A 21,051-nucleotide genomic window follows, 5' to 3' on the forward strand; every position below is an offset into this window, starting at 1 on the left:
CAACCTAGATAATGTAAAGCTTTTATGATGAAAGAATAGTGCATGGACATGTTAATGGTTTCAAAGCCCCCATTAACTTTGGTAGCTGAGTGTTAGGGTCACTCTGCCAAAGCCTTCTGAAAGAGTTACTGTGTTATTTTTTAAAAGGCCATAAACACAGTTCACGTTGGGGAAATTTGGCTCAAAATTCCTGACTTAATGAAGACATAATGCAAATGTAGTTTAATATTTTACAATGTGAACTAATTAAAGGGTAATATCCAGATGACACTTTCTGTTGTGTTACTTTAAAGGTGATATTAACCTGATATTAGCCATGTCCAAATATATATATTATGAAAATTACTTCACGTAAAAATACAATTTTTTAGTACAGTACCTCCTAGGCTGGAGTATGGTAAATAGAGAAGCTAGGCCATCACTTCTGGCTGATAGTTATTAGGGTCATGATAGCACAAACTTTTTTTTTTTTTTTACCATTAATTTCCTCTACATTATGGAGAGGTGGGAAAGCCAAGACATCTTCTCCTCTCCTAGGATTTTTCTGCTTCTTATAGCCAGGATATTTTTATACATTTAAGAAAGACCTAGGAAAATTACTGCTTGGTAGAATTGCAGCAGCTTCTGGTGTAACTAAGAAAATACTGGATAATTGTTTGGTCTCAGCCACTAACTTTTTCTTCCAATTTCACTGGTAGTTTATGGGTTAATTACTATGGCTTTTGATGAGTGGCAGCCATAATATCCACTTTACAAGTAATAACAATAAGAAACCAATGTATTTGAGGTTAGTTATAGAAAGTTTCATTTTTTTTGTCCTCTTGTCTAATCCAAACTTAATGATTTCTGAGCCTCATCATAGTAAAGCTCAACCTCCTCTTATGAAGCCATTCTTGCATGATTTTCTTCATGCTAAATTTTATAGAGCATTTAATCTACTATACTTGTTTCCTTTGACCAAATATTCTCCTAAATATATGAACATATTTACATACATCTATGTATATACACACATGTATACCAACTACATACACACACACACATATATATACCAAAAGATCCAGTATATCACCAAGTATAGAACAGACACTGAATAGTTATGTTGGGTTCACGAAGAGTGAATCAATAAACGTTTGAATATCTTTTAATGTCACTTTATAGAGTGAATTATAGTCTTTAGATAATTCTATCTCTCCATTTTTGATCTATAACTCAAGTCTGGTCCTGACAGAGTCTATCTAATTATATTAGAAAATGCATTTTCTTATTAAATAGGAATTATTTAATAAAAAATAATATGTTAATAATAAAAAAGTAATTATACATGTATACACACACACGTACTTTTCCATTTGAAAACTTTAGAAAATATACTCACCCTTCACTTCCCATGTTACCACTGCTAATATAATTGTGAGATGTTTAATTTTTCACATTATAATTCTTCCATGTATTCTGTAGGTGTCTTATGTTTAATACAAATATATACATATTTAAAACAAACCCTTTACAGCACAAGTCCTAATAGCCACTAACCTGAATGACAATGGAATCAATCGTTTACACATATGGACCTCCGGGTGTATTTTTTGTTATTGGGAAGGTCATTAGATTACATATATTTGTGAATGTGGTTAAGTTGTTTGGATATAAATAATCTCTATTCTAATAGCTCTGAAGGTTATGCATTTATACATCTTAAGGTAGAGAGGGACAGTGATCACAGTTCACTTCTCTTCTCCTGGCATCGTGAGGCACAACATATCTGTTGACAATGGACAAGGAAAAAACCCTGCCACCATTCTACTATTGATTGTCCAAGGAGTAGAACCCATTTCATGGAGAATTGCTTTACAGTTATTCCAGAGATTTTCTGATTATAAAGATAATCTTTCAGGCTCTGGAAAGTTCCTCAAGGAATGCTCAGAGGGAATCTTGGCAAAGCTTTTGCAAGCTCCCAGGACCCTCATGAACCAAAGCTTAGAAAATCGTAAGTTAGTTTTCATTTCACTAAAAAGTGTTTTATGGGAGGCTTCCTTATCTATGAAAGTTGACATAAAGTCAGCTTTCCCAAGTTGAAGAATCTGACTCAGTCATGATTTAATCTCTCTCTCTCTCTTTTTTTTTCCCCGCCTTGGGACAGGGTCTCACTCTGTGGCCCAGACTGGAGTGCTGTGGCATGATCATGGCTCACTGTACCCTCAACCTCCCAGACTCCATCGATTCTCCCATCACAGCCTCCCAAGTAGCTGGGGCTATAGGTGCATGCCATCGTGCCTGGCTGATTTTTATTTTTATTTTATTTTATTTACTTATTTATTGAGACGGAGTCTGGCTCTGTCACCCAGGCTGGAGTGTAGTGGCCCAATCTGGGCTCACTGCAAGCTCCGCCTCCCGGGTTCACGACATTCTCCTGCCTCAGCCTCCCGAGTAGCTGGGACTACGGGCACCCGCCACCATGCCGGGCTAATTTTTTGTATTTTTAGTAGAGACGGGGTTTCACTATGTTAGCCAGGATGATCTCGATCTCCTGACTCCGTGATTCGCCCGCCTCGGCCTCCCAAAGTGCTGGGATTACAGGCATGAGCCACCGCGTCCGGCCGACCTGGCTGATTTTTAATTTTTTTGTAGGGATAGGGTTTTGCCGTATTGCCCAGCCTGGTCTCAAACACCTGGGCTCAAGTGATTCATCCACCTTGGCCTCCCAAAGTACTGAGATTATAGGTATGAGCCACGGCACCTCGCCAATTTAATCTTATTAGTCAGAAATGCTACTACATTATTTTTTAATGCCCTAGGTCACATATTTATCATAGGAAAGTACCTGTGTTTTAATTCTATGAAGTTATGAAAATATTGCATCAATTACATAAAATTTCTGAAGTTATGCATTTACCTATATTTATAAATTAAATTGTGAATCACATTCTTATTAAATTACATCAACTTACCAATTATGATCTACTACCTGATATGCTTTAGTCACTGGATACATAAAGAACTTTACTGCAGTATTTTTAAATCATTAATTTACACCCTGAAAAACTATATAAGCATTTTAAATTGTATACATTTATAAAATACATATCTATACTATATACATAATTCTATACACTGATGTAGTCTAAATAATCTAAACATTTTTCTAATTAAGTTCAACACTTTGGCATTCACATTCTAGTCAAGGGTGGTTTGTGATACATCTTATTATAGTCATAACCAAAATGACCTTCAAATTTGTTTAAAAGCATATAACTGATTGAAAAGCAAGTGACCAATAAATATAAAGAATAACTTACTTTCTTTATATTGCCATAGCTGTGATACTACAATGATATAAAAAAAGCAAAGAAACCTGAAATTAAATTTACCATATTAAGGAACTCAATGACTATACTAAATAACTAAATTCATACTTGTTCTGAAGTAGTTAGAAAAATATAATTGGGCATATAGGCATAATAATAGAAAGCTTCCATATAAAACCACATAGTACAAGTTCAAACTTGTTTTCTTGTACTATTTTCTCCCTACTCCTCCAATATTTTATGGCACTTAAAGGTTAAATTCTTCCATCCCTTGTAGAAACGACTGGGTCTACAGAGGGATGATGGCTTATGCTCTACAAATGCACGCTGGAAAGCAGGTTTTAAGATGCAACATTCTCCAGGCCTAATTCAGTCACAGAAAACATGCCTGGCTGTAGCAGAAGCCTGGCGCAATGCTGTGGAAGCCGCACGCTGATCCAAGAACCATGTCCTCAAAGACATGGTACCTGAATATGAAGTTTTCAAGAAGGTTAACTACAAATACCACTCACAGGAATGAATGGGTTATTTCAACATAAGAAACAATAGAGTTAACACCAGAAAAAGGCCATGAGACCATTCCCCGCTGCTCAATAGAGTGACCTTATATAGAAATTCCCCCATATGACAAATATTGCTCTTGATTTTTATCCAATTAAATAATGAAATTTAACTTTCAGAGATGAAAGAGAATGTTAGCAACTGGCCTACTTCCACTGAAATGCGCTCACATTTCATTTATTTTCAGTCAGCTATCAAATATTTGACTCTCACAAACTGCTGTATGATTCAAGAGGCAAAATAAAAGATTCAGCCATTACAGATTGCCTTTAAAATCTAGCCATTTCTCTAAAAAAGTTGTGGATTTTTGTCTTGCTAGTAGAAGAGGAAAGTTTTGGCCATACACACTATCAGGGCCTTAGTCTGATCTTTTGGATATGCATAACCATATCTGGACTTATGATATTTGACATAAAAAACAGACAGCCACACAGTGAAGCCCTTAGGTTGCTTGTCCTAGGTGGGAAGAACAAGGCCAGTAGCTTTTTTTTTTTTTTTTTTTTTTCACGATCTCTTATCGAAAGATTAAAAATATGAACCACCACCATCTGGTTTGCCTGGACATATATTAAATGTACAACATCCCCGGAGCTCCTTTTATTTTTAAAATAGCCTGAATAACAACATGGTATGTGAAACTGAAAATCATTATGCTGTAGTTGAAGAGTAGGGTAAAAGAGCATCAAAAAGGAAAAAGAAAAAAGCCATTTGTTTTCAGAAAGGATACAAAAGTATTCATCTGAACGAGCCTTATATATATATTTTTTTTTCAGCAGAAGTACACTAAAGCACCAAGACCATCTTTAAAGGTTGAGATGGGTTTAAAATGGCTATTCACACACCCATCTGCTCCTCTCAAAGAACTGCCTCACATTCAGTTTCACAAAGAACATTTGGAAGACACTGGCCATGTAACAGAGAAACTGAAAGCTAGAGTCATTATTGCATTGCTTTCCAAATTCCAAAAACAGCACAAAGCCTTTTCCAGAAGGGCATGTGCTCCGGACCTTAGTCAAACATCTACTTTCAAAGTTTCCATAAAGACTCTGAAAAGGAGGGAATCCTGTTACAAACATGGCGTAAATAATAATGTGCCAGTATTATTTAATTCTATTCTGCTTGTGGAAAAAAAAAGAAAAAGAAATCAGATTTTCTTCAATGACTAATAATGTTGTTTTATTCTAAATCTAAAAATTTGGTGCTGAATAAAAATTGCATAAATCACCATGGACTGTATCTTTGTTACTATTTTCCATAGATAACTTTATGTCTGATTTTTTTTTTTTTTTTTTTGCATTTTGCAACTAATTCTCAATTATCCCTAGGGAAAATAAGAGTATGTATAAATTAAACCCAGAGACAACCCCAAACTAATTAGATACTCCTTGTCACCAGAAGCCCTGAAAACTGCCCAATATTTACAAACTCTTTACTTTTGCTTCAAAATTTCCCTCCCAGAACCCGCACTCTGGCTGAGATTCCAGTAAGCAATGGAGAAAGTTGAGTCAATAGAATAAAATGAAAGCTCAGTAAGCCACAAATCTACAATGATCTTGGGAGATGCCCTTTACCCCTCACAAAACTAAAATTAGTAATTAAAAACTGAAAATAGTAAATTTTCCAAGTCTCTTTTTTGCCTGGTCAATTTTGGGTAGAACATTTAGGGAGAAATTAACATAGATCATGGAAATTTCAAATAAAAAATGGGTACACTAGGCCAATTACTTAATGATCAAGATGTAATGAATTTTCATCCCATATATCATGAAGCTTTCTTTTTTAAGTTACTTTACAATGATCACTATGGTTTTGCAGACATAACTGTTCTTAACCTACATGAAAATCCAAGATATGTGTTGCCCAAATGCATACAGACTATGGCCCTTCATCTCCAAACCTCAAGATCACCCATCACCCTATTCTTTTTTTTCTTTTTTCTTTCTTTCTTTTTTTCCTTTTTTTACAGAACCTTTTCCCCAAAACATGAAAGCAAACATTTTCATCTGGAGCCACATGAATTGGATAGATTGAAAATTATATTCATAGATCTGAATATAATGATCTGAAAATGGCAGTACTATCAGAAAAAAAAAAACCCATGAGGCTTATTTTGGTAATACAATTTACTTATAAAGGCTGAATCAACAACAAAAAGTCGTGGTCTTATTTTAATGAAATAAAAGCAGAGAAACAAAAAAATGCATGCCCTCCTACATCCCTGACTATATTGTACCATAAACATTCCTATCATGTTTTAAAATAGATATTATAGATCCTATAGAGCATGCAATTGATTTTAAAAGGCTAAAGACTAAATTAGAAAACCCATTAGCAGAATTAAATATGATGTTGGGATTGCCCATCTCGCCTGACCATGCTGTGATGTGTCACACGATTCAGCAGAGAGCAGCTGGGCAAGTCTAGCACTTCCTTGCCATGGCAGGGGAAGGAACATAGCTGAGTAGCATGCAGGCCAGTCAAAATTCATTTAGAACGTGATTATACATGTACAACTTGCAACCTGGGTAAAAGTGGTGGCACGAGCCTCTGGCTGGTTAAAAAACACCAGAGCTGCATTCTTGATGGCTCCAGCTTGATTTTACTCCTGTGAGAAGTAAGAATGGTAAGCGGTGAAGGTCACAGTATGATATTGCTAGATTGTGTTTGGAATTCAACTTCAAATATGATTGTTAAAAGCATTTATTCTATATCTTTCACTTAGGAAGACAAACCAATAATCTTTTAAGAATTAAATTGTAAAAATTCATAGTTATATAAGTATTTCAAGAAATCATGATTATGAGAACTTAAAAAATATAAAAACAAAGAAATTCTACATTAGAGCGTCTCAAAAAGATTCGTATAATTCCAAGTTTTTGCAATATTAAAAAAAAAATCACTATTTTGAAATCCATGCCTTCAATTTCCTGACCTTTTTTCATGCAAAAGTTTGTATTTGCTTCCATACCAGCCTATTTATGTTAGTGGTATTCATATATACAGATATATACACACACATATATAACAGCAATTCCTATGTTTATCTCTAAAATCTTCTAGGGATCATTTCTCTTTAGCTGCACTAGTCAGGTATCCTTTATTAGGAAAATGAACAAAAGAAATACAGTAACTGGAGTTTTCAAATACCATCTAAATTAATGATTAATTTACTGTCTCCTCTTCAAGTAGACATTTCATGAAATTTTTTTAGTGAAAAATGTATAACTCTGGTGGGTTTAACTTATATGAGTGCTTCCTTTATTAGCAAAGAGGAAGGATATTCTGTGCTCTGCAAAGTAAAGTTCAATGTTCTCTTGCTACTTGTGTCAAAAACCTAAGAAACATGAACCAAAATGTCACTTTATGGATATGTTATTTTAAATGTGTTCATGTGTGTGTGATACCTATTAAAAAGGAATAACCCAGCCAATGTAAGTGTGCACCTGAAGTGTGCTAGCAGCTTTTGGAAATTTCAAATAAAAAATGCACTTTGCTAGAATTCATCTAATCTGCTCTATAATATTAGAACATGCTGATATTGGCTTTTTATTTTAAAAACTGTCTGCTTTTTATCTTGTGTGTGAGCATGTATGAGAGTTGCCCTGTTACTTTTTTGGTGGGTTTTTAAAGTATTCATTTGACTAAATCATTCACATAAAATTTATTGTTGGATGAATTTAATATTACTGTGCAAGATAATTTGAAATTTTATTCTAGCTTTATAAAAATACATACCTTTATATTTATTTAATGATTTTCCCACTAACATATTTATATATTTTAGATAATTTCTTTACATTTTGTAATTGAATTCTATGTATTCAAAATTTAGCTTGGAAGAGGATAAAGTAGTTATTACAATCACCCTAGAAGACCTTTTTGTTCAGGTAAGAAATGTTTTCCAGGATTACATAACAAGGGAGAGATTTATATCTTGTTATTCTAAATTTATGATGTTTAAACCATTAAAAAGACATGATAATGAGCAGTCATTTGAAATATCTGTGGTCATTATGAAATTTTTAAAGTAGTTTGGAAACCAACTGTTGGGTAGGAGGAAATTAAGATATTTACTTTCCATAAATCTGATGTCAAAAAATTCTGTGGTATTAATCTAGAAAAAGTTTTTCTGCCTTTTAGCTTTTCTGCCTCTTTTTGACCCCAAGTTTTTATGCTACTTTGTCTCTAGTTTTCTCTTTTTTCTTTCACTTTATAATTACTTATTTGATGAGCTCCTTCATTTTCAGGGAATCAGGTAATTATAAAATCTGCATTATCAAACATTTTACCTTATTTTTAAACCCTGACCTCTGACTCAGACTGTTTCCCAACACTGATGCTTCTAATTCAGTATATCCCAATTGAACTCCTTTTCCAACATAAACCGGGTAGCCCTTTTTAAAGGCCATTTCAGAAAGTGGCATTGCTGTTTTTCCATTTTCCCAGATTCTTTAGTAGGTTTCTCAGGTTGCCAATGAGTCTCAATTCTCATTACTTATTACCCTAGCTGAGAATTTTATCACCTCATTGCTATCGAATGATTATCACCACATTCCCCAAGATAATCTTTCTTATCTTTCACTCTAAACTGTTTTACTCTTTGATGTCAAATTAATGTTCTTAAAACAGCACTTTCCTATTGCCTTCCCCTACTTCAGAACAGAAGATAGCTCCCTATTAACTCCAAACTCTGTGGCTTACTTTAAAACTTTATAATCTGAAACTACCTCACACATTCAAACATATTTTCCACTATATATTCAACCAATACTTACCTCTGTAGATTATCACTGCATGATAATCTGCAATAATAACCTTAAACTCTCTTTAATACCAAGCTCACTGTCAGCTCCAGCTTTCCTTTAGTAAGCTTCAGCATTTTGCTTTCTGTTAATCTATATTGACCCAAACTTTGAGGCCTATTTCAATTTTATCTCTTCCATTTAGCAATGACTCTTGCTGTCCTCAATATCTATAGCCTCATATGCAACCTGACAGGATTAAACTTTTTAATGGGTCTTTAATGATTTCATGAGTTCATGTTAGCTTACTCAAACATGTTGAGATTTCCTTGAAGGAGAGTTTTGTTATAGAGCTCTTCTTCACCCCTAGCATCCAGCAGATTGCTGAATTCACAAAAAGTGCTCAGTAAGTTCTTGTTAATTGACTGGTATTGCTTCTTACATAAATTCATACCAAGTGATCGGAAATAAAATTAGAGTTGAATTCTTAGTTTGTCAGAATGAGCAACATAAATTAGAATTGAACTCACTAAGCAGACTTTAAATGGAATTCAGAGAAAAAAATCACTACCTAATTTTGTAGGTATTTTACCTTTTTCAAAATATTTTCCAATTTATTATCATACTATCTTTCAGCAACTCTAAAATACCTGAAAAAACTCAGGAAGCTATGAGTTGTAAGATTGTCAGTTACCTATTATAAGGATTTCAGATCAAATTTTGTTGATACGCTTATTTACAAAAAAGAGTTCCAAAATATGCTCACAAAATCATACATTGTTGGTTTGGTTCCCACTGTGTCAACATTATACCCTCAAGCTAAAACGTGTCTTTTATAACTCCATCTGTACTAGACTTACTTTGTATTCATATATTAAATGTCTATATATAAATAATAGTAAAGAATTTTAATCCTCTTTTCCACAACACAGAATTGAAGAATTAATACCATTACTACTATGATAGAAACTTAAGAATACTAATCATGCAGAGGACAGATTTAGCTCTCCTTCCCCTTCCCTTCCCTTCTTCCCTTTCCCTTTCCTTTCCTCCCCGCCCGTCTGGCCCACCTGGCGGCGGAACTGGCGGCGCGGCGGCGGCGGCGGCGGCGGTTCTCCGCCAACCAATCCGGCCCGGCACCGCCCCGCCTGGCCTGCTGTCGATCCGCCCGCCTGGCGTTCGTCGTCTGGCTTTACGTCTGGCATGATCCCCTCCTCCTCTTCCTTTCCTTCTTTTCCCCTCTTTTCTTTCTCCTTCCTTCCTTCCTTCTTTCCTTCCTTCCTCCCTTCCTTCTTTTTTCTCTTCCTTAGTAATACAACAGTAAGAGCAGGTTAATTAATCTACAAAATAACTATAGCCCTCAAGTGAAGCTTTTTAAAGTAGTTCTTAGTATTTTCAAGTTACTCTGGAAGACTATAGATTTCCTCATCCTTGACTGGGCAAAATATAATCAGTCCTACTTGCACTTTCCTAATGTGTATAACACTTTCATAAATGAAACACTATCATAGTGAATCAGACTTTCAGAGGTTAACAAAAGTACATAAATTTTCACATAAAAATAAGCAAAACCTAATATAGAGAGTAAGGAGATCAAGAAAATAAGTTCATTTATTTTTTAAAGAACATAATGTAGTTGAGAGTGTAATGTATTAAATAACATCTCTTTTTTGGAAGGCTACTTTTCTTTTTTTGAGATAGGGTCTTGCTTTGTCACTCAGGGTTGAGTAAGATAATGTGATCATGGCTCGCTGCAGCCTCTACCTCCTGGGCTCAAGCAATCCTCTCACCTCAGCCTCCTTTGTAGCTGGGACTACAGGCATGTGCCACCATGCCCAGTGAATTTTCATATTTTTTTGTAGAGAGGAGATTTCGCCATCTTGTCCAGACTGGTCTTGAACTCCTGGACTCAAATGATCAGCCTTGTTGGCCTCCCAAAGTGCTGGGATTATAGGCATGAGCCACCATGCCCAGCCTAAAAGGCCACATTTTTAAACCACATTTTCAAACGATCAAGAAAATGAATATACTAAATACTCAGAATGGTTTAATTTCTTGTGAAAAGTTGGAATTTTTAGAAATGCATTTCCCCATAAAGAGTATCTGGTGATTTTCCAGCATCACTATATATATATATATATATATATATATATATGACTTTCAATATTACTTTTTAATAATGCATATAAGTACAATGAAAATAGTAAGTAACTGTAGTACATGGTTATCATAGGAAATGCAACAAAAAATTTAAAAGCATTCTTACCTCTTTGCTTTCTTCTAGTTCTGACTCACTGCTGAACTCTTCAGTATTTAAGTTTTCAAAGTCAGACTCTCCAACAGCAATTGGCACTGTTACAGTGAGGCTGGGGTTGTTTATGAATGACATATAATCATTTTCATCGATTACGTATTTTTCAACACTGCTTCCGGTACCTACACCACTGGTGGTTCCATTCCCATCTCTAAGATAATTAAGCTCTTTGCTTATTTCAATTCCAGTATTATTGGACATGCAGCTGTCTATCTTATTGCCTTCATGGATTTCTATAACTTTTGGCTTTCTAAAAAAGGCTTTTCGGAAACACTCCCGTATCTTATTTTTCACATAATCGATTCCCTTTTGCATTCTTCCTACTGCAATCTGCAGATTATTCATTTCATTGTCATCATCAGTAGCAGCAAGGTTGTCTGAGCTAAATGAACTCAACAATAAGGCCAGAAAGAGGTTCAGAACCTAAAAGAAAAAACGAAAAAAAACTATTTTAATATTGAAATATGCATTTAAATAACAGCCTAAAAAGGGAACTCAGATCTTTGCTAAAATTATTTCAGCAAATGTTTATTGAATGCTTACTATATTTCAGATGCCATGTCTAAGTCACACACTCTTTAAAGGACTTGATATCCTGCTCTAAGGGCAAAACGATAAAACAAGTACCTCTCCTTTTTTCCTGTTGGGAGGGACAATAGGAAAGCAGAGCTTCTAAGATTTTAAATGGTGTCTACTCAGGTTTGCCAGCGAAAAGACAAAATCTCGGCCGCAAGGTTTTTGCCAATGAGAGAGAAAAAAAGATACTTTCATCTTAATCATTTTATCTTACTTCATCTTACCATTTTTTTTTTCCTAGGGAATTTCTAGCTTCATGTATATAAATAATGAACTCATTTATTTAATAGCCTGATGATATGTACCAAATGATGCACTTGAAATACAAATTCCTTTGGCCCGATGGCCACAAACTTTTATAACAGCAGAAATTTCTAAGTCAAATTATATACGATTTAACATGTTTCCCATCAAATACACTTTGAAATTTATGTGTTCAAATAGCTCAACAGATGGAGAGAAATCTAAAAGTGTACCAGGGTTTAGGCTAAACTCATAAGTTACTTTTCTTTTTCTTTCTTTGTGTGTGTGTGCGTGTGTGTGTAGAAAGTATGAGGCAATATTAACTCTCAGAATATCATAGGATACATGAAAAAGCTACCCAGCCAACTGGTAAGTTATGGTTAATGCAGGAATAATTCATTATTTCTGATGTAAAAGAAAATTTATAACAATATTTTTAGTCTGAAATGGAGTTAGTTATTGAGTTTCAGAATATGTTACACTATAGGAAGACATGCAAGGCAAAAGCCCCAGTTTGTTTCCCTATTTCTGTATCAGATTTTTTTCAGAATCTAGAGCTCCCTAATTTACTATTCTGGAGAAAAAAATTGCGTGTTTGTAGGTATCCCAGTAGCATTCTTTTGAACAAGTTTATCTGAAATGTATCCCTCAAAGGAAAGGCCTAATGTAATGACATAAAGAAATGCTTTGCCCACACATGATTGAGAAATTTAAGCATTAAACATCTAACTATATAAACTATGTTTTTATATTAGTGATTTTAAGTCACAGTTAAAACTAAGCCCTTTGAGTCTGGACAATGTCCATACATATGAATAAGTTAAACTGTAATAATTGGTTTTCCTTTAGTAATGCAAATTCAGGGAAGAAAACATTTTGTCCTCCTCCAAGTTACTTGGATAATTACAATGCATAGCTAAAATATAATGGTCTACTTCACTGAAATGTGTCTTCAAAACTTGGTAGTATATGACCTATATCTCTGAGTAAGCCAACTACATGAACTATGAACATGCAAAGAGCAATTTGATTATAGAATAGATAGTTGTCTTTTTAGATTTAGTAGCGGTCATTTTCATATCAAAACAATATTAGGACACAATTCGTCTTAGTGATAAAAATTTACTTTCTTTGAAGAGGAAAGGAAAATCTAATATTTATGCCCCTCAGACATTCATAAATACCCCTGATTTAATCTTTACATCAAAGATATGATTTCAGTTTTGTTATCCCAATGTCATAAAAAATGGGAAACCAGAGTCCAGGAGAAGTTAAATAACTTGCTCATTCTCAGAGTGTTAATAGGGGGATTTTAGTCTAGGCCACTTACTATAAACCAGAGATATGTTTACCATATCTGGCCACCTTCCCAGCTACTGTCTGCTCTTGTTCTAATTTATGAGCATTTGTAATACATACGTACCACAAGGTTTCCAATGACCATGACCAACATGAAAACAATAAGGCACATGGTTTGGCCAGCAACCTCCATACAGTCCCACATGGTCTCTATCCACTCTCCACACAGCACGCGGAACACAATCAGGAAGGAGTGGAAGAAGTCGTTCATGTGCCACCGTGGGAGCGTACAGTCATCATTGATCTTGCAGACACATTCTTTGTAGCTCTTACCAAAGAGCTGCATGCCGACCACAGCAAAAATGAAGACGATGATGGCCAATACCAAGGTGAGGTTTCCTAGAGCCCCCACAGAATTGCCAATGATCTTAATTAGCATATTTAGTGTGGGCCAGGATTTTGCCAACTTGAAAACTCTAAGCTGTAATGAAGTGAAAAGATGCTCTTAATAGTAATCATAATATAATTTTATACATTATTTTATTACTATGTGGTATCATAGAACCACATGTGGTAGATGTAAAAACTCAAAATATGCTGAACTAATTCAATTTCAAATCCAGAAAAAACAGTGTTAACAATATTAGAATTGTAAATCAGGTCATAATATCATTTAAGGGCAAAAGTAAAAATAATAAAACATTTCGGAAATAATAAATAAAACATTTCTGATTCATCAAAAGATATGCCCATGTAAACAAATTGATATTTTGATTAGAGACATTTTTAAATTAGCAAACTAATGTTATCTTCAGGTTCTATTTTAGAGAGTAAAAAGAAATATTAAAAGTATAAATCATATATTTTTATGGGCCAAATAAAATAAAAGTAAAATAAACTAAATAATATGATACAAATGTACAGAAAAAAATTGAATACACATTTTGCTTAATTTTCAATAAAAATTGTATATATTTCTCAATAAAATTGTGCTATAATTTAAAAAGTTTGTTATACAATTATTTAAGATATTAATAACATCAACTATTTCCCCGCATGTTGCTTTAAAACAGTCCCCATTCATAGAAGTAGGGTTAATAAAAAGCTAAAATTAATTGGGGCCTAAAATTCTTATTTGCATGTCTATACAGACTGTAAGGCCAAAAAAACTTCATAAACTGAAAACACAGTTTTAGAAAGTACACGTAGGTTTTCAGATGTGCCCTACATACCTAATCATTATAAAGTATTTCAAACGCTTTCATCAATCTTAGAAACTGTTTATACTTAAAGAGGATGTTTATATTTTTTTAGAATGTTATATATTGATATAAAATTAAAATTAAAATTAATAATTATATAAATATACATTGATTCAATTTCAAAATAAATGTGCCAATGAGTGACAGGAATATATATAAATAGATACCAGTCTGAATGATCGCAGTACAGACAATCCTTCCACATTTGATAGACCAAGCTCCATTAAACTCAGGCTGACAATAATTCCATCAAAGATATTCCAGCCCTCTTGGAAATAGTAATAAGGATCCATGGCAATGATCTTGAGAACCATTTCTGCTGTGAAAATCCCAGTGAAGACCTAAAAATAGAGATCAGCACTACTTCAAGAGCACTGAAAAACACTGATGCTACATGAATTTATAAAGAAGAACATTAATAGTCAGGAATAAAAATATCTAAAATTTAAAGTGAGAAAATGTGACAAATCAACTCAAGTCTAGCTTTTTTGTTTTGTTTTGTTTTCATTTTCATTTTTATTTATTTATTTTTGAGACATTGTCTCCTTCTGTTGCCCAGGTTGGAGTACAGTGGCACGATCTCGGCTCACTGCAACCTCCGCCTCCCAGGTTCAAGTGATTCCCCTGCCTCAGCCTCCCAAATAGCTGGGATTACAGGCGTGGGCCACCATGCCCAGCTAATTTTTGTAATTTCAGTAGAGACAGGGTTTCACATCATGTTGGTCAGGCCAATCTCGAACCCCTGACCTCAAGTGATCTGCCCACCTCAGCCTCCCAAAGTACTGGGATTACAGGCATGAGCCACCACACCCAGTCATGTCTAGCATTTTTTTTTCCCCTCTAGGAGAGTATTTTATTAAGCAGAGTGATATTATTTAATGAATCTGCTGGATTTCCAAGAAAAACACTAATTTTAAAACATTTCGTGGTCTACATTTTAAATCTGGTATTGAATAATAGCTCCTGAATTATTGCCCTTGTTGGTACACTACATTTCTAACACAATTACAACCAAATTCATTTCTGGGTAGTATTGCATCAGGAACAAATCCACATATTATTGAAAGTTATTAAAAATTGATTTCATAAAAACTATATTTTGTTTTTGATTTTGTGTTTTTTAAGGGATACCATCTTATTTCTATAATTTTATAAACATTCCTGAAACAAGAGTAAGTTTGACGTAAATGGATTATAATAACGATCTCTGGATACATGCCTCAGAATTAAGGTTAATGGATTAGTAGAGTAACAAACTGCAGATTTAACTGAAACCAGCAGGAGAAAATACTCAGTATGCATATACATGTAAATAAGATTAATAAATCACTTGAGTGGCTAGCTAAATGTGTATTTGACAATAGAAAGAAAAACAATGAAACAAACACATTTATTTTTTAACTCAAAATGATAGGCTGAGAGACACAGGACATGAAGAATTGTGAAATCACTCTTGCAGAAAATCTTTTAAAGCAATTCTCTTAATTCACTATAGTTAAAAATTACAATTTATGACTGTAAAGTCAAGCTTAGCATTTACCAAGATAAATCAGCCTTTATCTTGAAGGAATTCTGTCAAAATAACAGTATAACAATTATTTGGTTTCCTAAGACATCGTATTACTTAAAAGAAATATTGATCCACCCTTACAGAGGTATAAATTCAGCTAACACTTCATTGTTTCCAATCACAGATGAAAAATACCCATCACAGAAAGAAAAACAGCCTGACAGTAGTCATCCATTCACTCAAATATAAATAAAATGTATTTTAAGCAAGCCTAGTACATGAAAATCCAGGTATATGGTGAAATGCCCATTGAAAAATATATTTTTCATTTTACAGAATAACACATCAAAGATTCTTTTTTTCAAATAGTGATTTTGCCTGGTAAATACAAAGTAAGTTCTAACTATACAAATTTTACTTCTTGTATAAAACTTTTAGAAGCAGTTATTATTTGAAATAGGCACTCTGATGATAGAAATATATTATTTAAAGTGAGCTAGAACCATCCAGGTAAATAATCTACAAACATCTCTTTCTATAGAAAATCATAAGGTGGTATTTTCAGCTCTTCTAAAATGACTAGATCTCATGCCTTTAAAAACATATACCCTAGGCCGGGCGCGGTGGCTCAAGCCTGTAATCCCAGCACTTTGGGAGGCCGAGACGGGCGGATCACGAGGTCAGGAGATCGAGACCATCCTGGCTAACACAGTGAAACCCCGTCTCTACTAAAAATACAAAAAATTAGCCGGGCGTGGTGGCGGCGCCTGTAGTCCCAGCTACTCGGGAGGCTGAGGCAGGAGAATGGCGTAAACCCGGGAGGCGGAGCTTGCAGTGAGCCGAGATCGCGCCACTGCCCAACACCGGGGGAAAGAGAGAGACTCCCCCTCAAAAAAAAAAAAAAAAAAAAAAAACATATACCCTAAATTTACGCTTATCTAAAAATGTAATCCCACCATGAAACTTTTCATTAAAAATAATATTTTTATTACAGCTAGTAATCCAAAATGACAGCTATATCTCTGTAAATGTTTTCAGTTAAGGCCCTAAAAATCAATGGGATTGTTTTTGGTACATTTTAATCTAGTTTCAGCATTGTCAGGTAGGTTGGAAATGTTTGTTATGATGAAGATGTTGTCTAACCTACTACGATTGATAGGCTATTTTTTGCTTATTGAATCCCTATGATGGTTGCAAGCATTTTATAATGATTAAAAAACAAACAGAAAAATACTCCACAAAAATACAGAGCACCTTAGCAAAACTTAATTGAGATTCAAGGTCTCTTGATATTCAAATTTGATTAATCTCATCAACAAGGAAGTGATTAATTTTTATGTACTGCAGAAACAATACAAAATGGGGTATGTTGATCTAAGTTAAGATGGAAAATTCCACAATTCAATGTCCTCATGTATAATATAAGGCAGTATGCAATAATTTGAGCCGTAATAAACTAGTCCATAGATATTCTAAATATATGTTAATGAGCAAATTATAAGCTCTCCACAAAACATGCTGTGCAATTATCTATGATCTATAATATAGTCTTAAGTCAGCTAAGCACCCATGATAGAAATTCTGTCTTTCTCTCTCACATGCTCTCTCTCTGCCTATATATTAAATATATGTATTACTTTCATATGTATAAATATTTATGATAAAGGTTGTTATGGGTAGGAAATAAGATATTCTATGAACAAATGCTTTGTAAATTATGCAATGCATTATTGATATGTTAATCATTATAGTAAGGAGGTATCAACCAATAGAGTCAGTCACTTTACATATTCTCCTATTGTTATGGTTAGAAATAAATAACTCAGGTCCGTTCCCTATAATTTATGCTCTCTATCTTGACAAGTTTTGTTTCCCCAGCACTAAACTGAACTTATAGATGGTTCTATCACCAACAATCTACCAGGCATCAGTCTCCCATTCCACTTTCCCACCTCATTATTTCAGTTACTACCCATCAAGTAATAGAATTGTAGAACTGGAACATACATAAAAAGTCATTTAGTCCAACACACTCATTGTTTATATGTGTGTTGAGAAAATAGACTCAAGGATCTAAGTGACTTTTCAAAACCACACAGATATTTACCATGACCACTTTGACTAGGACCTAGATTTGATGCTTTTGTCATGTGCTTTTTCATTCAATCATCTTATAATCCAGCCTCTCTTATCCTGTGTTTCCATACTCAACTGCTCCAACATTGGAATTCTATATTTACTGTTTCACTCTGGCAAGTTTCCAAAATCTTCCTTCACCTGTTCAACTTCCCTAACTGTCCAATATCCTGGGAAAAATACAAGAACTACACCAGAAATATTTTCCATCATTATTTCAAAGAAAGGTCTGAAAGGGTAATAGCATATATATGAGGAAGGAAACTGTTTATTGAGCACATGCTAGATGCCAGGCACAGTCTAGGTGCTTTCACATTACCTCATGTGACCTTCACAACAATTCCGCACGAAGGGGATTACTACACTCATTTCAATAGTAGAAAACAAAGACTCAGATTGTTTATCAGACTTGTCCAGAGGCCATATCACTAGTAAGCACTGGCAACTAAGGTCAAACTCAATTCCACTCCACTGCAAAGCCTGTGTTCTTTTGCAAAATCATGCTACCTGTAGCAGCCTTTTTGGCTAGGTATCAACCAGTAGGTTATTCATTGAGTGACTCCCATGTAAACACTGAGAGAGGCAACAGAAAAATGGGACATGGCCTTTGCCAAAGATGAAGAAAATCTTAAGAATATGTGAGTATTCTACTGAGTCAAGTAATGCAGAGAATTTGAGGTCGCTTATTAGGGCACACATTTATCCAGTTGTCCACTAGCATTTCCTTTCCCCCTTCTGTTGGCAATTGCTCCTCCACCCATGATTCCTCAGGACTGCTATGTTTTCAACACGATTCCACCCTCTGCCAAAGCTGATTAAATCAGAGGTGAGCATCTGACCCAAATTATGCCGAAGTTCTATCAAGAGTCTTTGGAATGAGACTCAAAAAGAGATTCAGGCTTTTTCCAGTGTAGAGGTTGTAAGATGTAAAATCAGTGAGCTCTTACTGAACATTTGCTGACCTAAAGACAAATGATGCAGTGAACTTGCAGGCCATATCTAAGCCCTTGATGATGACTGTTCCTGAAGTCAGACTGCAATACTGCCCTTTATTTAGTTTGTTAGTCTACCTTTTCCCTCCATTCCAGTTTTCCCACTACCCCTTGCCCCAAGTTTGTTTGAGTTAGTACAGGGCAAGGTCTTGATTAATAATATATGTAAACCCTTTTCTTACGTGTTCACTCATTTTGATCAGCACACACAGACACAGATGCATGCTCAGTAATTTAAACCAGAGGTATGGCTAAATCACAAATGCACATTTAGCAACTATTTATTTTCTTGTATTAATATCACTGAAGCTTTTTATTAGGTAGTTAACTTGAAACAATGATGTTCTTTTTTAAAATATACGTCAATCTTTGGGTCATCCCTTCAATGGACATGATATTTTTAGAGGCTGTGTGGGTTAAAACCACATGTTTGTGGAGCCAGGATTAGATCTTCTGGTTTATCTGGACCCACATTTCCAGAAAGAACAACTGTAAAGATTTTGAGATGTTTACAACTGGTAAGACACTACGATCAATCACCACAGACATTGGCCTAAACAATCAGCATTCATACCAGTTGAGTTTTAGGCTTTATTGCTGAGATTCCCTGTAATATTCCTTAGATATTTCTTTCTATGAGGAAAGAGGATACAATTTTTGGGTTCAGCACAGCACAAACAGATCTTTACCTTTGGTCTATGCCTCCCACCTCTGCCAAAGTAATTAAGTAAACTTCAAATGTACTTACCAGGTTTCCTACAGTCAATACACTACTGAATTGCTCGGTCATAGGGTAGTGCTCCATGGCCATAAAGAGGGTATTTAAGACTATGCAAATAGTGATGGCAAGATCAACAAATGGATCCATAACAATTAAATTCACAAGATGTTTTACTTTTAACCATGCATCACAGCAGTCCCAGATCAAGAACACATTGGCAAATCTATACCAGCATGGTGGACATTTTTGTCTAGATTCTTCAAGTTCTGGAGGGACAATAAAGAGGGAGAGTAGTAAATAACAACAAAAATGAGTTATTATTGCCAGTAGATTTTATATCATTTAACAAAATTGATGCTTATATTTGAAAATAGAAATTCATATTACTTAAGAAACTTAAGAAGACAATCCCATTAAATATTTTCAGAAAATACTAATTAAAATGTCATATAGATTGACTTTTTTCTTTTAAATACAGAAAAATAAAAAGCACTTTGAATTTAATATTTTGCTTTAAAATCACTAGGTTATGATTGATTAAATTGCTGTATTCTCTTTGTCAAAACAGAATTTTAAATAAGCATTACACAACTATTAAAATTTTAAATAATTATGGTTTCTTCTGAAAGTATCTTTTTAAAAACATTGTCTAAAGTTGTGATCCCTTATGTGTGTGATAACATTTATGAACTATTCTCTCCTCTCATAGTTTCCATATCAACATTCATCTTGCACACAATGAGAATGTAGTATGCCCTTCTTTTTAGTATACATTCAGACTCAAATCTACTTTTGTGGCTGGTACATATCTTTTAGAATTTTAGCATCATGTATTTAAAATATTACTTGAAATTTTAATGGATGAGGCCTGTTACAAAATAATTATTATGTGACTGTATATCTAATACACCAAGAAGACGTGATACAAAATGTAATTGATGTTTTTTAAAGAACATATGTTAGAATTGACATACAATTGATCTAAAAAGGGCAGTACTAATATATTCTCTCTCCAGACTTCATGGAGTGAGGACTGTGTGAAGTATGAACAAGTTTAGTGTATAAATAGTTGCTGCCCATTCCTGTATGTCAAAATCAATGAACATATCTGTCCATGGTCCTTTGGAGGAATGTAATGGTTGTTGTGTATGTAGAAGATGGAAGAGAGACCCTTTGGTAGGATCTCTCTTGGAGTGGAGGACAGGTTTTGATTTGTCCAACTCATTCAAGTGCTCCCACAACCCTATCAACACCTCCATGCCTGAAGAACAGACTAAAGCCTGAAAGAAATGTTTCCTTATGCTTCTATATACCAAGACTTAGAAAGGGGGAAGAGTTTACTCTATTTGCATATGAGTAACATAACATAAGAAGAAATCCTCATTGA

At 34.4% G+C, this 21,051-nt stretch overlaps 1 protein-coding gene across 8 annotated transcripts in view; it reads right to left on the reverse strand.

Annotated features, from left to right (window-relative positions):
* The window catches only part of SCN3A (sodium voltage-gated channel alpha subunit 3), a 116,149-nt gene that overhangs the window by 29,353 nt on the left and 65,745 nt on the right, over window positions 1-21,051 (reverse strand). For all 8 annotated transcript variants that reach the window (XM_021923683.2, XM_021923687.2, XM_021923686.2 and 5 more), the window contains 4 exons: window positions 19,692-19,930; window positions 14,473-14,646; window positions 13,168-13,524; window positions 10,878-11,348 (listed from right to left, as the gene is read on the reverse strand). In XM_021923683.2, coding sequence (XP_021779375.1) covers window positions 10,878-11,348; window positions 13,168-13,524; window positions 14,473-14,646; window positions 19,692-19,930 — 1,241 coding nt within the window. The remainder of the gene's footprint in view (window positions 1-10,877; window positions 11,349-13,167; window positions 13,525-14,472; window positions 14,647-19,691; window positions 19,931-21,051) is intronic.

This window comes from Papio anubis, chromosome 10 (genome assembly GCF_008728515.1).
Source record: "Papio anubis isolate 15944 chromosome 10, Panubis1.0, whole genome shotgun sequence".
In the NCBI taxonomy this organism is placed as follows: Eukaryota; Metazoa; Chordata; class Mammalia; order Primates; family Cercopithecidae; genus Papio; species Papio anubis.